General features: G+C 30.0%; 4 protein-coding genes across 4 annotated transcripts in view; 3 read left to right on the forward strand and 1 right to left on the reverse strand.

Annotated features, from left to right (window-relative positions):
• Positions 1-3306: 3306 nt before the first annotated feature.
• On the forward strand, positions 3307-5226 carry LOC123290793 (gastrula zinc finger protein XlCGF17.1-like). The gene is made up of 2 exons (XM_044871125.1): positions 3307-3426; positions 3502-5226. Exons 1-2 carry the CDS (start codon positions 3307-3309, stop codon positions 4300-4302), a joined length of 921 nt encoding a protein of 306 aa, XP_044727060.1. The 3' UTR covers positions 4303-5226.
• A 2928-nt stretch (positions 5227-8154) lies between these two features.
• On the forward strand, positions 8155-10519 carry LOC123305891 (nuclear nucleic acid-binding protein C1D-like). The gene is made up of 2 exons (XM_044887733.1): positions 8155-8601; positions 10009-10519. The coding sequence occupies exons 1-2, from the start codon at positions 8278-8280 to the stop codon at positions 10123-10125; spliced, it is 441 nt and encodes a 146-aa protein (XP_044743668.1). The 5' UTR covers positions 8155-8277; the 3' UTR covers positions 10126-10519.
• Positions 10520-12746: 2227 nt separating this feature from the next.
• Positions 12747-16975, reverse strand: LOC123305893 (charged multivesicular body protein 1b). Its single transcript, XM_044887735.1, has 4 exons — positions 16951-16975; positions 16520-16764; positions 15080-15300; positions 12747-12911 (listed from the first exon to the last, which is right to left on the reverse strand). The coding sequence occupies exons 1-4, from the start codon at positions 16970-16972 to the stop codon at positions 12794-12796; spliced, it is 606 nt and encodes a 201-aa protein (XP_044743670.1). The 5' UTR covers positions 16973-16975; the 3' UTR covers positions 12747-12793.
• Positions 16976-23143: 6168 nt separating this feature from the next.
• Positions 23144-23980, forward strand: part of LOC123290794 — a 42505-nt gene continuing 41668 nt past the window's right edge. The window contains exon 1 of the mRNA XM_044871126.1: positions 23144-23321. Within this exon, the coding sequence (XP_044727061.1) occupies positions 23198-23321 (124 nt within the window). The 5' untranslated portion in view covers positions 23144-23197. The remainder of the gene's footprint in view (positions 23322-23980) is intronic.

The raw sequence follows: 23980 nt of genomic DNA on the forward strand, positions 1-23980 counted from the left end.
TACTTAGAAGATTCTCGATTCGATGTAAATATTTTTATTTTTTTAGAACCAAGTTCCATAACGTGGCTTGTCATGGTGAGCTAACTTGTAGAAATCGCCCCGTAACGTTGCAATTGTGTAATCTAATGTGTATGTGTATGCCATGCCCAGCAGCCTACAATCAACTGTTTTGTTTGTGTGTGTAACGTGTATTATTCGTTATGTGCGTAATCATGGTAGGGACAATAAAATCGATGCTAGCGCTTCCAGTGAAAAATTTTGGCGATAAAGGAGGCTGTTATGACTAATTTGCAGTTCTTTACATGTTAATCTTATAGAAAATGTCAAATTAAAATTCTTGAAAAACACTAATTAATTAAACTTAATGCATTGAAAATAAGAAATCAAATTGCACAAATATTATTTTTCAAATGTAAATTATCATAATTATTTATTTCAATTTGTGAGACAATTATATTAAATTTTCAATGTACGTTATAAATGCAATCCATACAATTATATATGCATCCATACAATTCTATAATTAAAGTAGTGTATCGTTACCATGGAAACGCCTCCAATAAAACTCACGCACGGTGCGAATAGATTAAACTCTATCCGTTCCTCTCTCTTTCTTTCTGTTTTTTCTGTCTCCATTTTTTTAACAAGAAAGCTAAAACTTAATTGTTATTTGTGTTTTTGTTTTAAATTATATTTTTCTATTTCCCCATCTTTTTTTTATTAGAAAACCTCAAAATTGGATTGTAATAGCTTTAAAACGTTGAAACTTAATTGTTGCTTGTGTTTTTGATTTAAAATAAAGGCGAGATATTCTATTTATTTTATTGAACCCTGTATATATATATGAAATACCAAGGTATACTAATTTTAGCCCCAAGTTTGTAACTAGAGCATAGAAATATTGATGATACGAACAAAATTTTGATATAAGTGTACATAAAATCTCTTAAATAATCCATTTCCGTTCAGTCACCTGCCTGTCCTTGGACACGATAACCCTCAAACGAAAAGAAATATCAATTTGAAATAGGACCCATCTTGTAAATCGTTAGAGATCGAACAAAAGTTTAAATGTAAAAAATGTTCCATAAAAAAATTAACAACTTTCGCTTGAAACATTTTTTCGTACTGAAAGCTGCCAGTGAAATCTTTTGTTGCAAAAACCTAACAGTTTTCCAGAAAATCGTACAAATTCGAATTTCACACAAAATTTCAATAAGAAAAAGGTTGATGGGTGTTTATAAGGTTGCAAGTGGTATCAAAATTTCGAAATACCTTACAGCTGTCTTTTGCCATGCTTACATTTTCCAAAAACCAATTATTTACCCGAAAATTCAAGAAAATAATTTTTCGAAATTTTTTACAAGTAATTAAATATGTTAAGAGTGGAACCAAAATTTCGAGTTATTTACGAGTTACTAGCTGAAAAAGCAAAAAAAATTTCCAGACAATGGTAAAAATTCGAATCATGAACCTGCTATAGTGAACGCCTCTTATTTGTCACTCGCAGCGCCTACTATCATTTCAGATTTTTTAACAGGCTTCGTAAGGAACTTCGTTTCTAACGGAGTTCCATGACTGCACTGTTTTTTTTTTTTATTCCTATTTTCTATTATCAGTTCTTAAAAGAACTATAAATAGATCTAGTGACTAAAAGGTTGACTTGAATGGTAAGCTACCCACATGGTGATCATCTTAATGAGATTAAAGTAAGCATAAAGGATTTTCTCTTATTGACTGCAGAACGTAGGCCTACAGAATAAGCTCATAAAGACGAAGGAAAAAGTTACTTACCAATTTTAGATCTGAGGCCTACTTTGAAAGATAATTAACAAAATAAATTAATTGAATATTATTAAAAATTAAATAACTTTATCGAATCACAGTTCAATAAAATATTGAAGGCTGGTATTGTGTTATTACATAAACTAAGTAATAATAATAATAAGAGAAGGAGAACTAGGTAGAATGTCTTACATTGTACATAAACACAATCGTTCCCACTACTATGTTTTATCAGTATGCCTACAATAAAATATACAATTTTTTTTGTGATGTGACTTAGTTAATTGATCCAGACATGTTATGTTGTTCATTTAATAAATTGTATATATGTATTTATGTAGACATACAATATTTGAATATTTTATGTGTGTAAATAGAATATAGGATAACCTACTAATAGTTTATGTAATAACACAATACCAGCCTTTAATATCTAAGTGAACTGTGATTCGACAAAACTATTTACTTTGTATTAATATTTATATTAATGTATTTGGTTAATTATCTCTCAAAGTAGGCCTCAGATCGAAAATTGGTAAATAAGTTTTCCCTACGTCTTTATGAGCTTATTATGTAGGCCAACGTTCTGCAGTCAATAACAGAGCACTCTGTATAAATTGATTTTTCCTATATCTTCTGCAGAATCTAATTTTTTTTCGAGAAACATATACGTTTCTCTATCTCTTACCTTTTTTAAAAGTTAAAATACATTAAAATATAGATTTCTAGATTCAATTCTAAATACATAATTCGGTTTCCAAAAAAAATGTTCCGGGCAAAAAATGAATCTTCTAATAAGAAACCACTTTTTAATTTAACGCGTTCTTCTAAATCTTGACAATTACTAAGCAGAGACCTATGAACTCATTTTTTCATAGTAGCATTTTTTTCAAATCGTCTATTTTTGAGTTTTAAGGACGCTGTCTTGCTATAATATTGCAGAAAAGTTTTGTATTATATGCACGGTAAGAGACTAAGAGTCAATGAACTTGTAGTGAAATGAAGTATAATTTTTGTGTAATACTGCACCAACGATGCCATTTCATACACGAGAAGTCAAAATGGTGTCTGATAGTCACAATAAAGTATGCAATATTTCAAATCTGTTTTAAACTAAATCGAACGGTCCCTACGTTCAGCTGTAGTAACATCAAATAGGATATTATCTCTATTGTGAGAAATATACACGTTCTATTAAATAGTTTGAGACTCAATAGAGCTCTTACTAAGAGCTCTGTACAGTCAGTACAGTCCTCGCAGTGTAAAATAGAACGCACCCTAAGATACTTAGCCTCCATACTTAAAAATATTGCGAATGGCGTTATTTGTAAATTGCATAGAAGTAATATCAAACCTTTTTGGTAAATTGTCATAATTTGAGTGAACCGAATAAAAGAAATGGAAAATAATTTATTTGATAATGTAAATAATCATTTTTTTATCGATGAAGAAAACTTTAAATTTAAAAAAGAGTTACACAGTGAATTTATTAAAACTGAAATATTTGATGAAAGTGATTCTATGGAACATGAATCAATTAAAGAAGAAAATAATACAACGGAAGATCATGAAATAATTAAAAAGGAAATACTAGAAGAAAATGTTACAGCAAAACACAAACGGATTGATTTTAATGAAGAAGTTTCCATGGATAAATATAAAAAAATTAAACTTGAACATCAATTAAATACAGAATTTATTATAAATGATGAAATATTTGATGAAAATGATTTAGAACATCAATCAATTCAAAAAGAAGACAAGAATATTTCATGTGACGTTTGTCATGCAAAATTAGCTGATCAATACCGTTTAATTGAACATAAACGAATACACACTGGAGAAAAACTTTTTTCTTGTGAAGTTTGTGATAAATCATTTACTCACCGACACAATTTAAAAAGACATAAACGGACTCATACTGGAGAAAAACCTTTTCCTTGTGAAGTTTGTGGTAAATCATTTACTCAGCCAACCACTTTAACAGCACATAAACGGACTCATACTGGAGAAAAACCTTTTTCTTGTGAAGTTTGTGATAAATCATTTACTCAGCCAGCCACTTTAACAGCACATAAACGGACTCATATTGGAGAAAAACCTTTTTCTTGTGAAGTTTGTGATAAATCATTTACTCAGCTACCCACTTTAACAGCACATAAACGGACGCATACTGGAGAAAAACCTTTTTCTTGTGAAGTTTGTGATAAATCATTTGCTCAGCGAGACGGTTTAAAAAAACATAAAGGGACTCATACTGGAGAAAAACCTTTTTCTTGTGAAGTTTGTGATAAATCATTTACTCAGCGAAGCCATTTAACAGTACATAAACGGACTCATACTGGAGAAAAATCTATTTATTGTGAAGATTGTGGTAAATCATTTACTCAGCGATCCACTTTAACAGCACACAAACGGACTCATACTGGAGAAAAACCTTTTTCTTGTGAAGTTTGTGATAAATCATTTACTCAGCGAAGCCATTTAACAGTACATAAACGGACTCATACTGGATAAAAACGTTTTTCTTGTGAAGTTTGTGATAAATCATTTACTCTCCGAAGCGATTTAATTTGCCCATAAACAAACTCATACCAGAAAAGCACCCAACCCGATTCCTTTATACGCTAGTAAAGTAGAACGCCATCTCGTGTTTTATTTTTATTTTTTGGTTTTATTTTCTCTCTAATTCATAAGAATATCCAGGAAAACGGTAAAATTGCAATTATGGTTTATTATTGGGTGTGTTTTCACAAATTATGATAATAAAAACGGTCAGGGAATTTTTCTTATCAACATGGAAGTCAAGGAATTTCAAATTAATTAATTCGATTGCCATCTTGTGTTTATGATTCGAGAAAATTTCAAAAAAATGTGAACCAGGTCGTTACACACGGTGGGATTGTTTGGGTTTTGAGAATCAAAGTCCATTTTTGTGTCGTCTTAAAACATACGTTAGATTTACAATGTCTTAAAATGAGGTCACGTACAGAGTTTTGGAAAAGTTTTTTTCTGGACTTTATAGAATTAACTTCTTGAAAAATAGTGACTGAATATCATAAAATGTTCTCTTACTATGAAAAATAGTTTCTTGTCTTTATTGACTTTATGGCCTAACATGATGAACAAAAGTTTGAACCCTTCACCTTGGGATGATTCCTGGACACGGGCCTGATGTGAGCAAATGTAGAAAACTGCTATTTATCGAAAGTGTTCAGATTGTTGGCCATAGTAGCTCACAAACGAATAATTGTAAATTACGTCGGTAAATCGCGTTGAGATTTCATCAGTAAATACACTAATAATTTACTAGATTTACAATAACACCTTCGATTTTTTTTCTAGGTTATTTACATTATACCCAGGTGATGTAATTTTAACAGGGACACCTGCTGGAGTGGGTGTGTTTAGAAATCCTCCTCTATATTTACAAAAAGGTGATGTAATAAGTGAAATTGAAGGTATCGGAAAAATGATAAATAAAGTAGTTTAAAATAAAGTGTAAAGAATAAATGTTGGTTTTTTAATTTTAATCATGTACAATACTTAAAAATGATGTACTTAAAATAATCACCTACACATTATACAATAAAACCAAATTAATTAGAATTTTAACTTCTTTTAATTTAAAATTATTTCCTGTATATAATCCATTTTCATTTTCATTTATCCAATAGAAAGAATAATTCACGCCTAAAGATGTAACCTCATGAAGAAGCTTGCCTTAAAATTTACTAATCCGACTAGAATGTCTCGTGATAATAATAAAAGTTATTAACTTTTCTTTTTTTTAAAGAACAGCAATAGATCTTTTTCATGAAAAATTGAAATACTTTTTGTTAACTTTTTATGAAAATTTAGGTAACTCGAAAATTACGCATTTTTAAAAATAAAAACACTATGATAAAAATGGTTAAAAAGTCACCATATTTGAAATAATTTAAAACTATTTTTATTGGCTAGTAGCCCATGATGTCAATTATTATTTTCAATACTACAATTTTAGTTCTTATCAATTATTTCCTAGGATCGATATTTTTCGATTTAGACCCGAAAAAGGGGGTCGTGATTATTGTTTGTTACGTAACTCGTTTATTTTTAATCTTACACGAAAATGGTTATTACCAAAGTTTTTTGAAATTGAATTTCCTACACTTTTAATCCTTATCATTTTTTTCTTAGGATCGATATTTTTTTTCGGACCTAGTGTCAGAACGAGTACCACCGACTTTCCTTAGCTTCTGGACGACGTCATCTATAGTTGTGATGAAGACTAAGATGGCCCCAGCTTGGTCCTGCTTGGCCCAGTAACCAGTATAGCTGACTAAAAAGGAACGGCTTCGCACTACACTGAATAAATGTCATATCTTACATTGGTCTCAGTGTATTTCGGAACGTACCTTTAGATAGGGGCTAAAGTAAAAAAGTGTTCAGCTGCTAACATCAAATACCAGTTCTGAAATTGACCAGAATGGCGCTTGTGTAGCAAAAGGGGGATTGATGTTTAGATATCTATCCTATTCTTATTGCTTTGCGCACTTCTGTTAAAACTTGGAGGGTAGAGGGAAGGAGTACAATCTTACTTGATCTTTTGACTCAAAAAGTGTCCACAAAATAGCATTTAATAAAAGGGCTATAATGGCGCTCGTGTAGCGGGAAAAGTGTAATTGTATCAGAGAGTGAGAGATCATTATACAAATGTATTATACAGCTTTATACTCCGTCCTTACTTTTCCTATGTCTATGATGTACATACATGGTCCTCTCTGAAACAACAATGCCATCTTAATTTATACACCAATCTGAATACCTCTGATATTAGTTAAATTTGGAAAAAATTAGTTGCAGGATCGGACCCGTTTTTTTGTGTAGGACATAATATTAATATGTATAACTCAGATTTGTGGCTAAAGTATTTATTTTTTAGAAAAAAGTTAAATTGGAAAGTTCTTGGTAATAAAAAAATCTATAACTTTTGTATTTACCATTTTTTACATATCAGTATTTAATTTTGTGTAAAACAGTCATAATTCATTGAGTATATCAGAAAAGATGGCCATGAATTGTTTTACATTTACTATTTTAAAATTTTACAGAAATCTTTAATTTATGGTTCAAAATGATGATCATAGATGGAGCAGTAAAATGTCAGTTTAATTTTTTTTAAATATATCTTTATCAATTATAGCTCATGTGTTATTTTGATGTATGAGCTATATTGTTTACTGTTTCATTAAAATCCATTCGCTTGTTTTTGCGCGAAAGAGTAAAAAAAACCGAGCCCACTTCACTGGGCTTAAAACCACCGCTTTATAGCCTCCACCTCTCTTGATTTCACTTACCCCCCTTCCAAAACATTCGAAGGGATTGTTTTACTAAGCTAAAATAAATGCACAGTTTTCATTTTTTTTAAAGTATAAAGTATGATTACTTCATTCATTGAGTATATCTGAAAAGATGGTCATGAATTATGTTTTATCTATCTCTGTAAGTACTCTTCAGAAGTTTATAACAGATGTTCAAAGATGATTTTATGATTTTGAAAAGCTCAAAAATTTATTTGCATTAATTTTCTGATTTGAAAATAATCTGTCTGGAGTTTTTCCAAAAACTGTTTAATAACTCAAAAACGGTGAATTTTAGGAAAAATATAATGGCGCTAGTGTAGCATAGGACATGTATATCAAGGACAAAGGAAAAGAAGGGACAGAGTGTAACTGTACCAGAGAGTGAGAGGGTATTATACAACTTTATACTCCGTCCCTTCTTTTCCCATGTCTATGATGTTTTACATGGTATCAATGCTACACCAACGTCATCTTAATTAAATACAATTTTAGGGTCAGTTTTTTAACACCGAGATTGCGTTTCTTCTCTTTACATTCCATATTTATATCTGTGAAATATTTAATCCATAGAGATAATGCAGACGAACGAGGTACATAGAGATAATACAGAAGAAGGTCGAATGTTCCTTCTTTTTTTGTACTCTACAGACTAACAGACCCCTCTGGCGTTCTCTATCTCTATTATCCATTATCTCGATAAATTAATCCATGGAGGTTATAAAGAAGGAGAACGATCGCAATAGAAAATATTGTCCCCAAAATATGGACAAAATAAGTGAGGCGCTGGGATCGCTAAGTTGTCTCATTAAATGCGGGCTGTTGTGCGCTAATATACTACTTCTTGACGACAGCGTGGCTGGCTGAAAATGAACTATAAATTCTACAAATTTTCAGGGACAGGTGCGCTAATGCTTTAGAGTTTAGTACATAGCGATCGTTCTCCTTCTTTATAACCTTCATGAATTAATCACTCAGAAAACCATGAAGCATGAAAACAAAATAAATAGGTTATGGGTAGATAACAACAAAAGTCATGTTAACATATAACCTCGTGTAATGTGTGTTAGTCAAAATCAAAATATTTTTTAGTTCATTATAATCTATGAAGAATATGATTTTTATTTTTTTTTTATAATAATAACTAATGGAAATGGGCATGGATAATAATTCGACAAATTCAATCCCTAAATTGAATTGGGATGAATTAAAGGGTAGTATAAATCCCGAAAATATAAGTAAATACGAAAGTAGTATATCACAAGTAAATGATGTATTAGATGCTTTTTTTATGAATAATGTTTATGATAAACTGACTGTAGCTGAACAAATTAAATATGATTTATTTGCTAGTTACGCGTTATGTTCTTTACACTGGATATACATGAGGAACATTGGCAAATGTCCTGTAAAAAATGGATTAAAACAAGAGCTAGACAAAATTAAGGAATATTCAAATCGATTGCAAGTTGTGAGTATTTGAACTAATCAGTAAGAATAGTGACAATCGTTTATAGTGACATTAAAGGGTTTACTAGTCTCGGTAAAAACGTAATAAAAAACCGCAAGCAGTGTTTGTTTCTTGCTAAATTTCTTTTTTTATAAAATTTAATTTGCTACGACTTTTCTATAGTCTTTCGAGATTTGTCGGGGGTGTAGGCCAAAAACAATGGCAGATTGAATTAGAGCTCCAAAACATAAAGTTAATTATTTAGTCCGGAACACAAACTATTCTATTTTAGACGAATTTTTTAAATTCGGGAATTTTGTTCTTAGTGGATTTACGAATCAAATGCACAGAACATTTTTATTTATTAAAATATACGAAAAGGATGTTTTTTGAGGACAAATTAACAGTTTTACCTTGTGATTGCGTTTATTCACTGATCCACGGGTTGGCCATGCCTATAATGGAGTCGAGTTAGCACGGATCTGTGGGTTTTTTTAGCTTTTTTATTAACTGTGATTACGTTCATTCACTGATCTTCAAAATCTGAGAAAAGCTCAAAAAAATTGGATAATATTCTGTTCACGCTAATCATCTACTCCAAGTCATTTTAACGTGAGACTCACGCTAAGATGATATTCTGTTCGCACTAATCATTTACTCCTAATTATCTTAACGTGGGACTCAAGCTTAACTCACGATCGTGTCCGATAATCCCACCCATTTAACCCTAAAATATAATATGCTACAACTGAAACTTATCATGTGTATTACTATTTTCGAAATAAACATAAATAATGAATATTTTTTTCGTGTTTTTTCGATATTTGAAAGGAATTTAGGGTAAAATGTGTCTTGTGATTCGTGTTTTGGGGTTCAAAAATATAAAATTAGGATAATTTTGTCCGGTTATTGGACGATTCTATTACAGCAGCATTTTGACTGATTTAAAAAGGGTTTGGCCAGACCTATAGTACGCTCAGTCATTAAGAAACGAAATAAATACGGTTTCATTACGATAGCCGTAGCCCTACATGTTATCGAAATCGATGTCATATTATCGTTAGCATGTTAACAAATATTTATTTATATCAAATTAAAATAATTACCCGCAGTATAATGGTATCTCAAATTATGTTGGTTTATGCGAAAAAAAAAAATAGTCGAAATATGTGATTTCAACTTTAAGCTTCGATTATTCGAAAATGAAGCGAAAATAGATGTTTTTTCTTTTTGCTTTAGTTTAATGTATTTAACAAAACTCCCGATGATAGAAACATGCGGAAAAAGTATTCAATAGCCTTCCCGAAGAATACTTCGTCATTGTGGAGCTGGTACGAACCCTAGGCTGAACCAAACAGCCAAATCGATGTCACTATGAACGATTTTCACTGTAATAAAAACTGTACTTATTATATTATTTTTATTTAGATTGAAGATCGTAAAAATCGGCCCAAAATACAGAAAGATGCCGCAAAACGAATGGTTAAACATGAATTATGGCAAAATGATGTTCCTAATAAAAAAATTAAATTTTCTGACGAATAAAATTTTGTACAAAAAAAAAAAATTATTGTAGAGTTTTGAACCATGGATTTTTATATTGAATATAGTGCAAATGTATGATTTTTCAAAATAGGCTAATCAAATGAAAAGTTTTCGAATAATTAATTTCCAACAAGCTGGAAATTGTTTTAATACCTTTATCGAATCCTAAATGCGTGAAATCCCAGCTTGCGCAATTGCTTAGTCCGAGTTTGCGCAGTTGCATACCTCCTGGGATTGTGCAAACTCGAATTACATTCATTTAAGACCAAATAAAGGTTATAAAACGACTCCCAGCTTACTGGTAATTAATTCCTCAAAACACTTTTTATGGACTTTATTTGATTAGCTTAAAGAGCACATGGTATTTAATTTATGGTATTTAAAAAAGTAAAACGAAAACAAACAAGCTAGAATATATTTTATTTATTAACTGTTTTTTCTTCTTCGATTAATTTACTGTAATGTGGATACTATCAAAATAAAAAATAAAACGACGTATAAAGAAACTTTAAAATATTAAACAGAAACTATAATTATATATTGTAGATTTGAATTCTACTGAATAAAATATTTGATACGCGTTTTTCATTTTGATATATATTTTCCAAAATATATGATCGTATGCACTGAGCAAATCTTAGTAATCTAAATATTTAACAGTCTTAAGAGCCATCGTCGGAAATGATTTTTATGTTTCAGCAAATATCATATAAAAATATTTTTGTTAACGGTGCCACAATTTGAAGTTAGAATCTCTACCGATTAATACGTTCAGAAATAATGTTATAAACGTGAATCTGATGATTAGTGGCTCATAGACTCGTTTAGTCAATTTTCAATCAGAAAAATTATTGTTTATAGTTTTTTGTGATTGCGGACTAAGCCCCCCATCTTCCCCCTTATATTGCGGACGATGTGATTTTTAGGCTTTATTCTTCAAGTTGGCAGATTTTCAGCCATTCTGAAATCAGTTTCCTGATGTGACAAAACAGACATATTATCTGGCGTTTTGCGCTATCTTTGCGGATCCCACTACGGAATATATGTCGATTAAAATCGGTTATACCCTTTCTAGAATCAGTTCAAACTTGAAACAGATGCTATATCTTTGGCACTCTATTGAGGCTTGGCCGCAGTCTTAGTTGTTTTTAATGTTACAGAAAAAAATTCGAATTGTCTCAAAGTATTCTTTCAATTTAATCATGTAATTTTTTCGGTAAGTTTTTCGAATTATTGAGAAAAAACAATTTTTGAAAGCGGGTATTTTTAGCTCACATTTTACTAATTGCAACCGCTGATATGTAGACATTTAGTAAGTGGTAGACTTCATTTGAAAAATTTTGGAATATTAATGGGCTATTTTTTTCATTTGTTTTTATTCTCATAACAATCAATACTGACAATCCCGGAGTTAGTGTATTTCAACATAAATATTTTTAACTTGGGATTATTCCCAAATATAAATTAACGTATTCTCCATAATTGTCTAACTAATCGAAACAGGAACAACAATAAGAAATTTTATAAGAGAAATAAATATAAGGATCCATAATACAAATATCGTATATGATTTAATATTTTAAATCGATTTATTTTGAAGACTAATAAAGTATATAAGTTTATTATTATTTAAATTTTTATATTTAATTAATGTTTGTTTAAAAAATAAAAAATATTCATGATATTTTTATTCTTTCTATCCATTATCTACATGAATACAAAACAAATAAAAAAATTATTATAATTTCATTGTGAAATCGAAGGTCATAAAAACAATTGGACGATTTTGAAAAATTGTAGCTTTTATGAAATTTCAAAAAGCTGTATCACCAAAAAAGGATGAGAAAAATTATCTCTAAATTTTTATGAACTTTGTTTATAATAGCAACGGGAATTCATAGAGCGATAAAATATAAGCAAAACGGGTCCTTTAAGTATATTTCGAAAAATCAATAATTTCCGAGTTATTGGTGATAGAAATTCGTCGTAGTATTTAACGTTAAATAACTAAAAAATTGGACGTTTTTTGAAAAAAGTATATCATACACTTTGTTAAGTACTATAAAAAACCGTGAAAACAAAATTCTTTTAAATTTCTGTTAAAATTGATATTAGTGAGAAAATCGAAAAAAGCGGTTATTCTTTAAGATTTAATTCTCTACAGATCTTGCTTTATGTTGTAATATTGATTTCGAAAATTAGTAATCTTACTAAGAATTCAATTAGTATTGTAATCGTACACATTTTCGACACAAATTTATGCTAAGTGAGATACTTTCGACCTGCGACAAAAGTTATTCTCCCTAACTTAAATTTGTTCATTTTGCGAAAAATAGCTTCTCAATTGAGCAGTTAGTATCACAGACATATGGAGGTGTCAAATTTGTATGTATTGGATTCAACTACTGTTAATTTCCGTCATCCTGTGGACTGACTCAACTTGTGGAAAGTTTATAAGAAGAAGAAACAATGCTTTATGCCGGTAGGTAAAATTAAAAATAATTAAATATATTAACTTGAATAAGAGAGTATATTATTAAGATAAAAATACATTTCTTCAAAATAAAGTGTTAAAAAATTATCCGAATGAAAAACCTTTTAATGACAAAATATAGATTAAGAAAAACTTATATTATTTATATAACAAAATTCATTTAAATATCTTCATTTATTCCGCTTGCCTAAGACGCGCTAATCGCGAAGTAAGTTCATCTTGTTCAGCTCCTGCTACTGAGGTAGTTTCTGAAGCCGCAACAGTTGATGGTAAATCCATATTTAATTCAAGTCTGGAAATGATAAAAAAGTGTAAGGATGACTTGTTGGCTTCGAGTTATTATCGAGACATTATTGAAATAAATATCACGATATTCGAAATAAAATTTTATTTCGACTATCGTGGTATTTATTTCAGTAACTATAAAAAAGTGATTTTTTATTTTAATTATCACCATCTTGTTTAAATTTGTAAATAAATTGTCTAAGGATAATAGTTCGTTTAAAAAATGAGAGAGCAACTGAGGCAAAAAATTTTATTTTCAACGAGCTGCAAACATCCGCTTCGCTGTATTTTTTTTTTTTTTTTTTTTTTTTTTTTAACTGAAGCACATGCGTCAAATTCGGGTTTGCATATAGTCAAAGAAGCCCCAGCGACTGTTTCAAAAAATTTTGAATATTTTAGATTCAATCAAATTATTTTTAACTCATTTAAAAACAACTTAATAAATTTTAGAGAATTTCTAGATTATTCTTTAAATTTATTAAACAGTCCAGAATGCTCTAGAATAATTAAAATCATTTAAAACACCTCAATATGTTTTAGAGCTTTCTAGATCATTCTTAAAGTTTCTAACACTACCCAGAATATTTTAGAGTCATTCAGAAACATTTTCAACTCATTTAAAACCGTTTAATATATTTTAGAATTTAAATTTTTTAAATAATCCAGAATATTCTAGAATGATGAAAATCATTTTTATTTAGAATATTCTAGACTCAATCTAAATATTTTCAATTTATTTAAAACTGTTTAATATATTTTAGAGCTTTCCAGATTATTTTCGAAGCTTATATAGGCCAATAACCGGGTATTTTTTCTGCAATTTACTGCAGATATTTTTTTCATAATGGAATATGTTTAGGGGTTTCTTTCGAAACTAAATCCAAATTGGCGGGACGAAGGGGCTTAAGCTTCAGCCGCATATCTTGAAACCACGTTTTATCAAATATGTCGTGAACTGGGCATGGTACAACAAAAATAGTAGGAATCATTTTCATAGAGAATAACATTTTCTATAAATTTTATTGGAAATTTTTTTGAAAGTCTAAAAAAAGTTTCTCAATTTTTATAATTGAAAATTCTTTCTAAGGAACTCTATTTTATATCCTCGCGAGTTTTTGTTTATTGAGTCTAAATGGATATCAATTATTTGGAAATATCAGTATCTGAGCGAATTAAGGCGTGTTTACTTGCTTTGACTACTGGCTGAGAGGATACGAGTTCGAAATTGATCTGTGTGACTCCACCCACATCATAAAATTAATTGTATATTCGGATGTAGTTTAACAAATAAATAAAGATCACTATTTATCGTTTTTTATGCCGGACGTTAAAAGGTGCGCCGTGTCGACTCACTTTCATATAACACTGTTAATGTTTAAGTGTAACACATACGTTACACAATTCCTGTCTCTATCTCACTCGCACACATCTCCAAAGTTTTCCTAATTTGCGCCCTCGCGAATAAACAGTGATGTTTACGAAAAAATATTTCAAACAAAAGTTGTTTATATTTTTAATTTTTAACATTTTTTTTCATTTAAACTTTTGTTCTATCTCTTATGGTTTACAAGATGGGTCTTATAGGTGCAAGACCCAATTGATCTATGTTGCTGATTTACGAAATCAAACTCACTTTTTACGTCCTGAGAATGCTATAAAAATTACAACTCCATATCTCTTTTCTTTTTTAAATTATCGTGTAGACGGGCGGAGAGACGGATAGACAACCGGAAATGAACTAATTAGGTGATTTTAAGAACACCCATACTAAAATAGTATGCGTAGCTTTAATATTTTTAAGCGTTACAAAAACTTATGACTAAAATTAGTACACCTTGATATATATTTTGAATATATACAGGGTATAATGAGTATACACTATTTAAATTTTCTTTTTTTTTACTTTAATCATTTTCAACTTTAAATTTGCGCGTAGCTCTATAGCCAGCCATTTTTTCGAAAAACTACGTTATCTAATCTACAAGTCGATTATTTCAGTAAATGAAAGCGGGATATTTCCAAATATCTTATACTTATGCATTTACAATTTAAATTAAATAATATACTTACGCATTCACAATTTAAATTCATTTAGAATAATTTTAGTAATAGGGAACAAGCAATATGTATTATGTCTATGGTATTGAGAGTACATAAAGAAAAAAAATTATATACCCCGCTTCGTCAGCAACTTCTTGCAGCAAACTTTCAACATCATTTTGTGGAATTGAAGTTGTAACAGTTTGAGCCATTGCATTATCCATGACACCACTTTGAACATCCAAATCTTCAAATTGTTGTTCAAATTTGTCCATGAGATTTGATATTTTTTCTAAATTCATTGATTTCATTGCAGCATCCATTGCTTTCACTACACCCGCCATCGAATTAGTAACCTAAAATTTAAAATTGATTCCGTAATTTACTCTTTAAATTGCATAAACCATCTAGACAAATTTTGTACAAATATCTCCGAACTTCGTTTAAGTCTTTTAATAAGCGGGTAAAAAGTTCCCATCGTTTTAGGTTCGGTATAATTTCATTGATTATTTCGCTTCCTGTGACTTAATTACTACCATCAAATTAGATGAGATTTACTGAAATTTTAGAGACAGCAATGCCACCACCTATAATGCCAAGTTTTAGCTTTTAACCTGTAGAATAAAAATTTTCATGTGCGCAAATTTTCCACCTTTTTCCAGTTTTTTGCAATTTATTGGAAAACTATTTTAGAAAAAAAATAGGCTATTATATTTCATATTTTCTAGAAATTACACAGTTTTTTTTTTTAACGTTTACCATACAAAATGACAACTTTATTAATTATAATTGGGGCCATGCAAAACTAATGCAAGATGTTACGCCAAAAAACATAACAATTGCAATTGTTGGAATTGCTTTTTAACTATAGCAAGAGTTATTGAAAATTGAAAAACAATCCGTTTTTTAGCCATATATCGCAATTTTACAATTAACTAATAAATCGATTTGATGTTTGTATTGGACTCAAGTCAATTGCGCGTTTTTTTCGCATTATACCGCTCGCCATTTTATTATTTTTGCAAGGCAAACCTTGAATTTCGGTATAATGCATGCTTTTGACCTACTGAACTTGAATTTCCAAACTGTTTGGAATTAGGAATTATTAACTGGATATGGAAATTTATTCCCAAATTAGACTAGTCTATGTAATCGCAAGACAAGATTTATTTGTTAAAGACTATTTTTTAACTCACCATTTTTGAGTCATGCACAAAAATCACGATTACCATAATTTTGCGACGGTTGCAAACACCCGCCATATTCCCGCAAAGATTAAGGGGCTACTTGCAACCATTCAAAAGTATGGAAAAGGTATGATGACTTTCGTGAATGACTTATCAAAAAATGGTTGTTTATTAGTATGTCCCGACAATTAACACGATGATCATCATTTTCTTTTCAATATTCAAGTTCCTTTCCAAGATTATTAAAAGGGTTTTAAAGTATAGATAGACATGACGAAATATAGGTTCCTTTGTTTTACCATTTGGCAATGGAACCTTAAAAATCAAAAATTTAGCTTCAAATTTGGTTATAAATTAAGTTTAGATGTTCAAAATTAATTAAATTTACCTTTCTTGTTGTTAAGGCAGATTGTACACGACTTGCGACAGCATCAACTCGTGCAGACATTCTTAAATAGTTTAGCGATTGATTTTTCTGACGTATTGCATTTTCTGCGTGTATTCGTGCTACGTCCATATTACCTTTTTGTATTGCTTTTTTAGTTTTAGCTTTTTCAGCTATTTCTTCCTTCTCACATTTTTTTGCATTACGTTCCAACTCTTTAACCGCAAATTTTAGGTTAAAGAGATGTTCTAAATTATTTGTTAAGGGTAAAATAAGTTGTAAAATAAAAGTGAATAATTTTGATAAGAATAGTTTCACATGGTTTCACAGGAAAAGTTTGGAAGTGTAGGTAGGAAAGGGTACGTAGAAGTTCATCATTTTGCTTTTTATTTGATGTTTTTGATATTGATTTAAACATTTTCAAAAAAGGATACTTTCCATGGCCGAGGCAGACATTTCGTTCCCCGTTTTGAAGCCTTATATGAGTACGGTTTTTATATACACAAAACAATCGCGAAACAATTTACGATCAAATGATCGTAATACTACTTTCCTAATTCCTTGTCACCTTGACAGTTTACAAGATGATTCACCCTAGCGAAGCTAGCTTCAGTACTTCGTACTGATTCAGTTCACTGGAATGTTATCAAAATAGCCACTTGTTTACAATTATGAAACAGAGCTATTCCTAGGTGATAAGCAAGACAAAGATACTAAAAACTGATTAAATTACATTACACAGCTTAAACAGTTACCAGCATAAATTCAAATGTGTTGCCAACATAAAATTAATTTATTATTTTTAATCTTTTGTTACTATGTATTTTCTTTGTTTCACACATGTACTGTTGTATATCCTATTTCAAAAATGCAGATGTTACGCAACAATTATTTCTAATAACTATTTATCCCGTATTATTATACCATATATCAAGGTATATTAAATTTAGTCCCAAGTTTGTAACGCTTTCAAATATTGATGCTACAAAGTTTTGGTATTAGTGTTCACAAAATCACCTAAAGAGTCCATTTTTGGTTGTCCGTCCGCCTGTCTGTCTGTCCGTTTGTTGACACGATAAGTCAAAAACGAAATGAGATATCAAGCTAAAATTTTTATAGCGTACTCAGGACGTAAAAATTGAGGTAAGTAGATGAGCATCATAGGTCAATTGGTTCTAAAAAAAATTATCAACTTTTATTTGAAACATTTTTTCGTAAACATCACTGTTCACCTATAAGGGCGCAAATTAAGTTAGAACATTATAGTATTACCCAATTACACAGTATGTATAATATTTAAATATTAAAAGACTTTATTGGCAGCTTCCAATGTTTCTCTATGTGATAGACAGGTAAAGAAAAAAGACAGAGAAAAAGTACTTTGTACGTTATGCGCATGCATCGGAATATTATATATATGTCACGAATATGAAGTGACGCATGCCCAAAATAGTCACGGTCTTGCGCTCGATAGAGTCTGGACCGTGATGTTTTCGCCCGTACTTCACGTTATGCTGTCAATATAGTATTTAAATTATTATATGATCAGTTCTGTGTGTGTGACACCACAGCCCTGTTATATACAGGGTGTTTAGCTAAGTTGGCTACCTATGCAAAACTCTTTTTAATTTAAGGTTTACGAAAAATATTTATTCTTTATAAAAAGCTCTGCTTTCAAAAATGGTAACGTTCAGCTATTCACTTTTGACATCGAATATTCAGGGTGTGCAGAAATTGAGAAAGTTCGATAGAAATGTTAATGGTCGTTTAGAAATGTATACCATTTAGATTAGAAAATAAGGGAAACGGTTCGAGAAATCACTCCCGAGATATGTAGGAGTGTATTCAAAGAATTTTTTAAAAGAACAATTACATGTATGGAACACGAAGGTTGATCTGGATACATTGAAGCAAAAACGACCTGAAAATAATTATTTAGGAATGAATTGTTAACGAAGGGAATGTTTAGACCCCTTCAATTTTAAATTAAATTTTGCAAATCCTACTTATAAAACACGTTATCTGTTATCTGAATTAACCAGTCATCGTTATTAAAATGTTTATTTGCTAATTTTAAACATCTAAAACAAAACAATTAATACAGAACATTTATTTTTCATACATTACGTCACAACTATTATTGTTGACGTAAGTAAAAACTGTTATCTTCAGTTCGTTTTTGCCTCAACGTATCCACCTTCGTGTTTCGTACATATAATTGTTCTTTGGCAAAATTCTTTAAATACACTCCTACATGTCTCGGGAGTGATTTTTTGCACCTTTTCCCTTATTATCTGTTTTAAATGGTTTACATTTCTAAACGACCATTAACATTCCTATCGATTTTTCTCAATTTGTGGTTATGCGATATCAAAAGTGAATAGCTGGCTGTTGATATTTTTGAAAATAGAGTTTTTTATAAAGAATAAATATTTTTCGTAAACCTTATAATAAAAAAGTTTTCCATATGTAACCAACTTAGCTAGACACCCTGTAGTTATACGACTAGCTAGACACCTTGTAGTTATGCGAAAAAACAAACGATTGTTCAATACTATATATACATGGTATTTCAACAAGTAACTCAGTCAATTGTTTGTTTTTCCTTGTTATACCATATATATATGAAATATATCATAGTATATTAAGTTTAATCCCAAGTTTGTAATGCTTAAAAATATTGAAGTAGGTGTGAAAATTTTGGTATAAATGTTTATGGACCTAATTAGTCCATTTCCGGTTGTCTGTCGGTCTGTCTGTCGTCTGTCTGTCCGTCTGCCATCACGAATACTCAAAAACGAAAAGAGATATCAAGCTGAAATTTTTATAGCTTTAATTTTTATACCACTAATTCGAATTGCACCTAGGCATATAACTATCACGAGTGTGACAGAGTACATGCGTTAAGCAATGCATCTAAGTAAGAGGTATTATAGGTGTTATATGAATTTGCAAAAGTGACTTGTATCGTGGCTTCGATGTCTTTTATGCTATACAACAGTTCTTTTGTTGTATGCCTGTAGAGAGTGGAGGTCAACACATGTATATAATACCCCTCACTTAGATGCATTGCTTAACGCATGTATTCGGTCATACTCGTGATATTTATATGCCTAGATTTCAATCGAACTAGTGGTATACAGTCTGTCTTTATATATACACAGATCTCTAGTAGTGTGTTTTCTCTGTCAGCTGTTTGAATATTGTGTTGTTGTCTTTGTTAATCTTCTCTTTGAAGCAAAAATGTACATAATTGATACACGATGGGCCTACCTAGTAATAAATGATCTAAAGTTACGTATGAGTTGAACTACCAAAAAAAAACGCACTAACTACGGAAAATAACTTTAACTGTATTTTCTTTCGATTAAATACAATAATGGCATCTCTTTATTCTATCTCTTACAGTTTAGAATCTAAATTGACTATTATAGCAACCCGGAGAACTAGTTCCAATCTGATATCAGAACATGATGTCCATGTCCCCCATCAAACTCTGAAACTTTTCTTTAAGTTATTTTTACTTTATTATACTATAAATATAATAAAGTATTGTGATCGAAAAAAAAATAGATATCGAGATTTCAACGGAAATACACGTTTTGAGGATCCCTGATTCCAAAAAAGTGGTTTTTAAAAAATGTTGCGTCCGTCGGTATGTCGGTATGTCTCTTACCAAGCTGGAGCCTTCAATTTGCAACCGAATTTTCTCAAACTCGGTACATAGGTTCAATTTGGTCATAATTCCAGACGATTTTTTCATTTTTTCCCTAGGCCTTTTTTTAAGGGTACTTCCCTCTAGGCCAAAACAGGATTTTTAGGGTTTTCTCAAAGAGGGCTGTAACGATTTCGATTAAACTGGGCGCAAGGCTAGACCTTATGGTATTCCTAGGATTGGTATAGGCTATACATCCAGGAAAATTCGAGAAGGCCCACACTTTTGAAAAAACCTTTTTTTTGGGCTTTTCTCAAAAATGGCTCCAATGATTTCAATTAAACTTGGCACAAGGCTAAACCATAAGGTATTCCTAAGATTGGTATAAGCCACACATCCGGGAAAATTCGAGAAGGCCACATCCTAGGGAAAACATTTCAAAATACAGGAAAATGGAATTTTCTAAAAAATCAATTTTATAATATAATAAAGTCTTGTCCGATGTTTCGGACGGTTTATTTGATTGGTTAACAACAAAACGAGATATTTAGGTGTATAGATTAAATTGGCCTACCCTGTATGAAATATATATCAAGGTATACTAATTTTAATCCCAAGTTTGTAACGCTTAGAAATAAATATTAATGATACCAACAAAATTTTGGTTTAAGGAAGGTCCCTCGGCAATAATAGAAAAAATAAATTAGTAGATAATGATCCGAATTTTTAGTATGTTATAGTTCACGAAATATATTATTGTATAAAACAAAAATTTGGGTATCTTACCGTTCAATTAAGAGAGTTTTTATTAATTAAAAATACACTAAATAACATACCATCCTCATAACAGGTTATGTTATTTAGTGTATTTTTAAATAATAAAAACTCTCTTAATTGAACGGTAAGATACCCATATTTTTGTTTTATACAATAATACATTTCGTTAACTATAACATACTAAAAATTCGGATCATTATCTACTAATTAATTTTTTTCTATTACTGGCGAGTCACCCTCCTTAATGTTCATAAAATCATTTAATTAGTTCATTTTTGTTTGTGCGTACGTCCGCTTGCCTGTCTGTTTGTGGACAAGATAACAGAAAGGCGAAAAGAGTAATGAGGCTGAAATTTTTATAGTCAAAAGTAAGGAGGAATTCGTAAATTAGCAACATAGGCCAATTGGGCTATGGGTTCGTAGAACCCATCTTGTAAACCATTAGAGTTATTTTAAATGTAAAAACTGTTTAAATGTAAAAAATGTTCCTTATAAAGAAATCAATCAATTGTTTGTTTTCACTTGTTTGCATTTGATTCAGAAGGTTAATTATAAAATTAAGTAAGATCAAAAATTTATTATTGTAAATTAGTAACGAAATCGGCTAAATTTTGTTACTTGAGTATTTTTGGGATTACTGATCACAAATATGATATTTAAAAATTTCCTCGATGTAACTGGTGACCAGGACAGCCTGGTTGTACATCTCATTCCCAGTATTATCTCTAAATTAGCAATTGTTATAAATTGTATCCAAAATAATTATTTCTGGGTTTTCGAGGTCGCTGATAACGAATATGATGCTTGAAATAATCCTCGGTGTACCTATGGGTACTATAGGGTACTCTGATTAAAGAGCTCATCTCCAAAATTTGTACCATTGTACCATTGTTAATGGCTGCATAGCAGTAGCTAAAGCCAATTTTAAATAAATAAATAAAAAATATAAAAAATTTAAACAAACCGAGAGTAGAGTCTGGTGCGACTCTTGAGAAAGAATAACTTCCCCTCCCCCCAGCATAAGTTTACAAAATTTTATAAAATAGTTATAAAAAAAAATAAATAAATAAATACTAGACCGACCTCAACCGACCGACACCTCAACGAAGTGGATATAATTTTTTTCGCGCGTTATCGATGACGAAAAAATGACCACGAAAGTATGTACATACACACATATCCTTCTTCTCAAAATTGGTGTTAATACTTATGACCATGAAACGTAACGATATGTTGAAAACTTCGATTTCGAAAATCAGATCCATTACAATAATTCTTCCTATACTGGAAAGTTAATAAAAAGGTTATTGAAGTAAAGACTTAATAAGCAAAAAAAAAAATATTTTAAAGCTATATATATTTTTTTATTAATTAAAAAATTTTGACAAATATAAAATAAAAAATGTAAATTAGAATATAAAAACTAACTCACTTGATCTATATGTCAATTTGATAAATATCTAAAAATAATTAACGGTACAATAATCAACAATTGACAAAATCTAATTGTTGAATAAATATTTTAACGGTCATTTATTTAAAAATTCCACTGAACTAAAATTACGGATAGCGCCATTTAAACTATATATTAAATAATTCGATAAAAAAATTTAAAAATTCGCGGGTTCAACTTTAATATGTAAACTGAAGATAGCAGCATATAATGCCACGCCATTTTTATTGTATTGTAATGTCTTCTATTAAATGGTATTTTCACTTAGTTTGTGTTAAATGACGTGAATTATTATAAAATCCTAATAATTAAGATATTTTCTGTAAAATTGTACATATGTGAGTGTTCATTTAAATTATTAACTAATTAAACAGATCAATAAAATTAACTAGAAATCAATATGTCCATAATTATTGAAAGTTTTCTAGGGCAGACTTAACTCTCCAAATGAATATTATGACTTAATTATTTTTTTTAATATTATCTTATTTTATCCTTTTGAATATTCTGTTCGATAATTTTTTTCTGAAATTTTTAATAACAATTAATTGTAAATAATAAATGTTTAAAGAATGAGGTTGATAGAGTATACGTTTTGGTTTGTTTAAAAAAAATTGTAAATTTGACGATTTTTACTAGAATTTTTTTGGTCAGTTAATTTTTTTTTTTTTTGTTATTTAAAAACAATCTTAAAATGTGAAAAATTTAAGGTTTGTTTTAAAAAATTTAAGTGCTTTAAAAATGTAATGAATTTAATAATTAAGAGTAGTATGGTGAAAAGTTAGTGTTCTATACAATGGCTCAACAAACAACTATGTTCCAAATAATAAATGCGGATGGTGGATCTCAAACAATGACTCAAGATGAATTACAACGATATTATCCAGATGTTTATGCAAGTCAGGTGTTAGCGTCACAAGGTATGTTACCTTTTGCCCACTTTTACATTATACGGCGATGCTAACCAATGTTAGAAATTTTGAAAGTATGGGATATTATTTTACGATATCTATTCATGAAACATAATGTGGATTTCCAAAAGGGCAAGATTGACCTAACTTACATAGAAACTATTTTAGGAGTGTCATAAATGATACTCTGTAATATAAATAAATTTCACGAATCTCGCATTTTTTTACGAAAAACTGTTCCTTTTAACTTTGAACCCATTTTATAATAGGAAAAGGAGGGAAAGTCAGGGATTTTGGGAGAGGAAAGTAGAGTCTACAATCTGGTTGAAAGACGCAATTATATGTGCTTTTGTTTTAAAAAATTGGCTTAGTTTATGTCAAAAATAACAGAAATACAAATAGACGAAAAGTTTGTATTAGTTTGAAATTTTTTTTCAATACATCGCGTGTTCTAGAACGATTTAGTTGGTTTGAATTTATCTGAGTTCGAGACGTTCTAATTATACCTTAAGCTAGAGAAATCTTACTCCGTCCATAATATAAGCACCCTAAATGAATTCTGAACTTCATAAACTGTTGTTTTGATACGAATGAAGTTTTGATAATTCTTTAAAATAATTTTAATCGAATCAAATGTTTAACCTAAGTTTTAACGAAAATGGAATCTA

The sequence above is a fragment of the Chrysoperla carnea genome, chromosome 1 (assembly GCF_905475395.1).
Source record: "Chrysoperla carnea chromosome 1, inChrCarn1.1, whole genome shotgun sequence".
Classification (NCBI taxonomy): Eukaryota; Metazoa; Arthropoda; class Insecta; order Neuroptera; family Chrysopidae; genus Chrysoperla; species Chrysoperla carnea.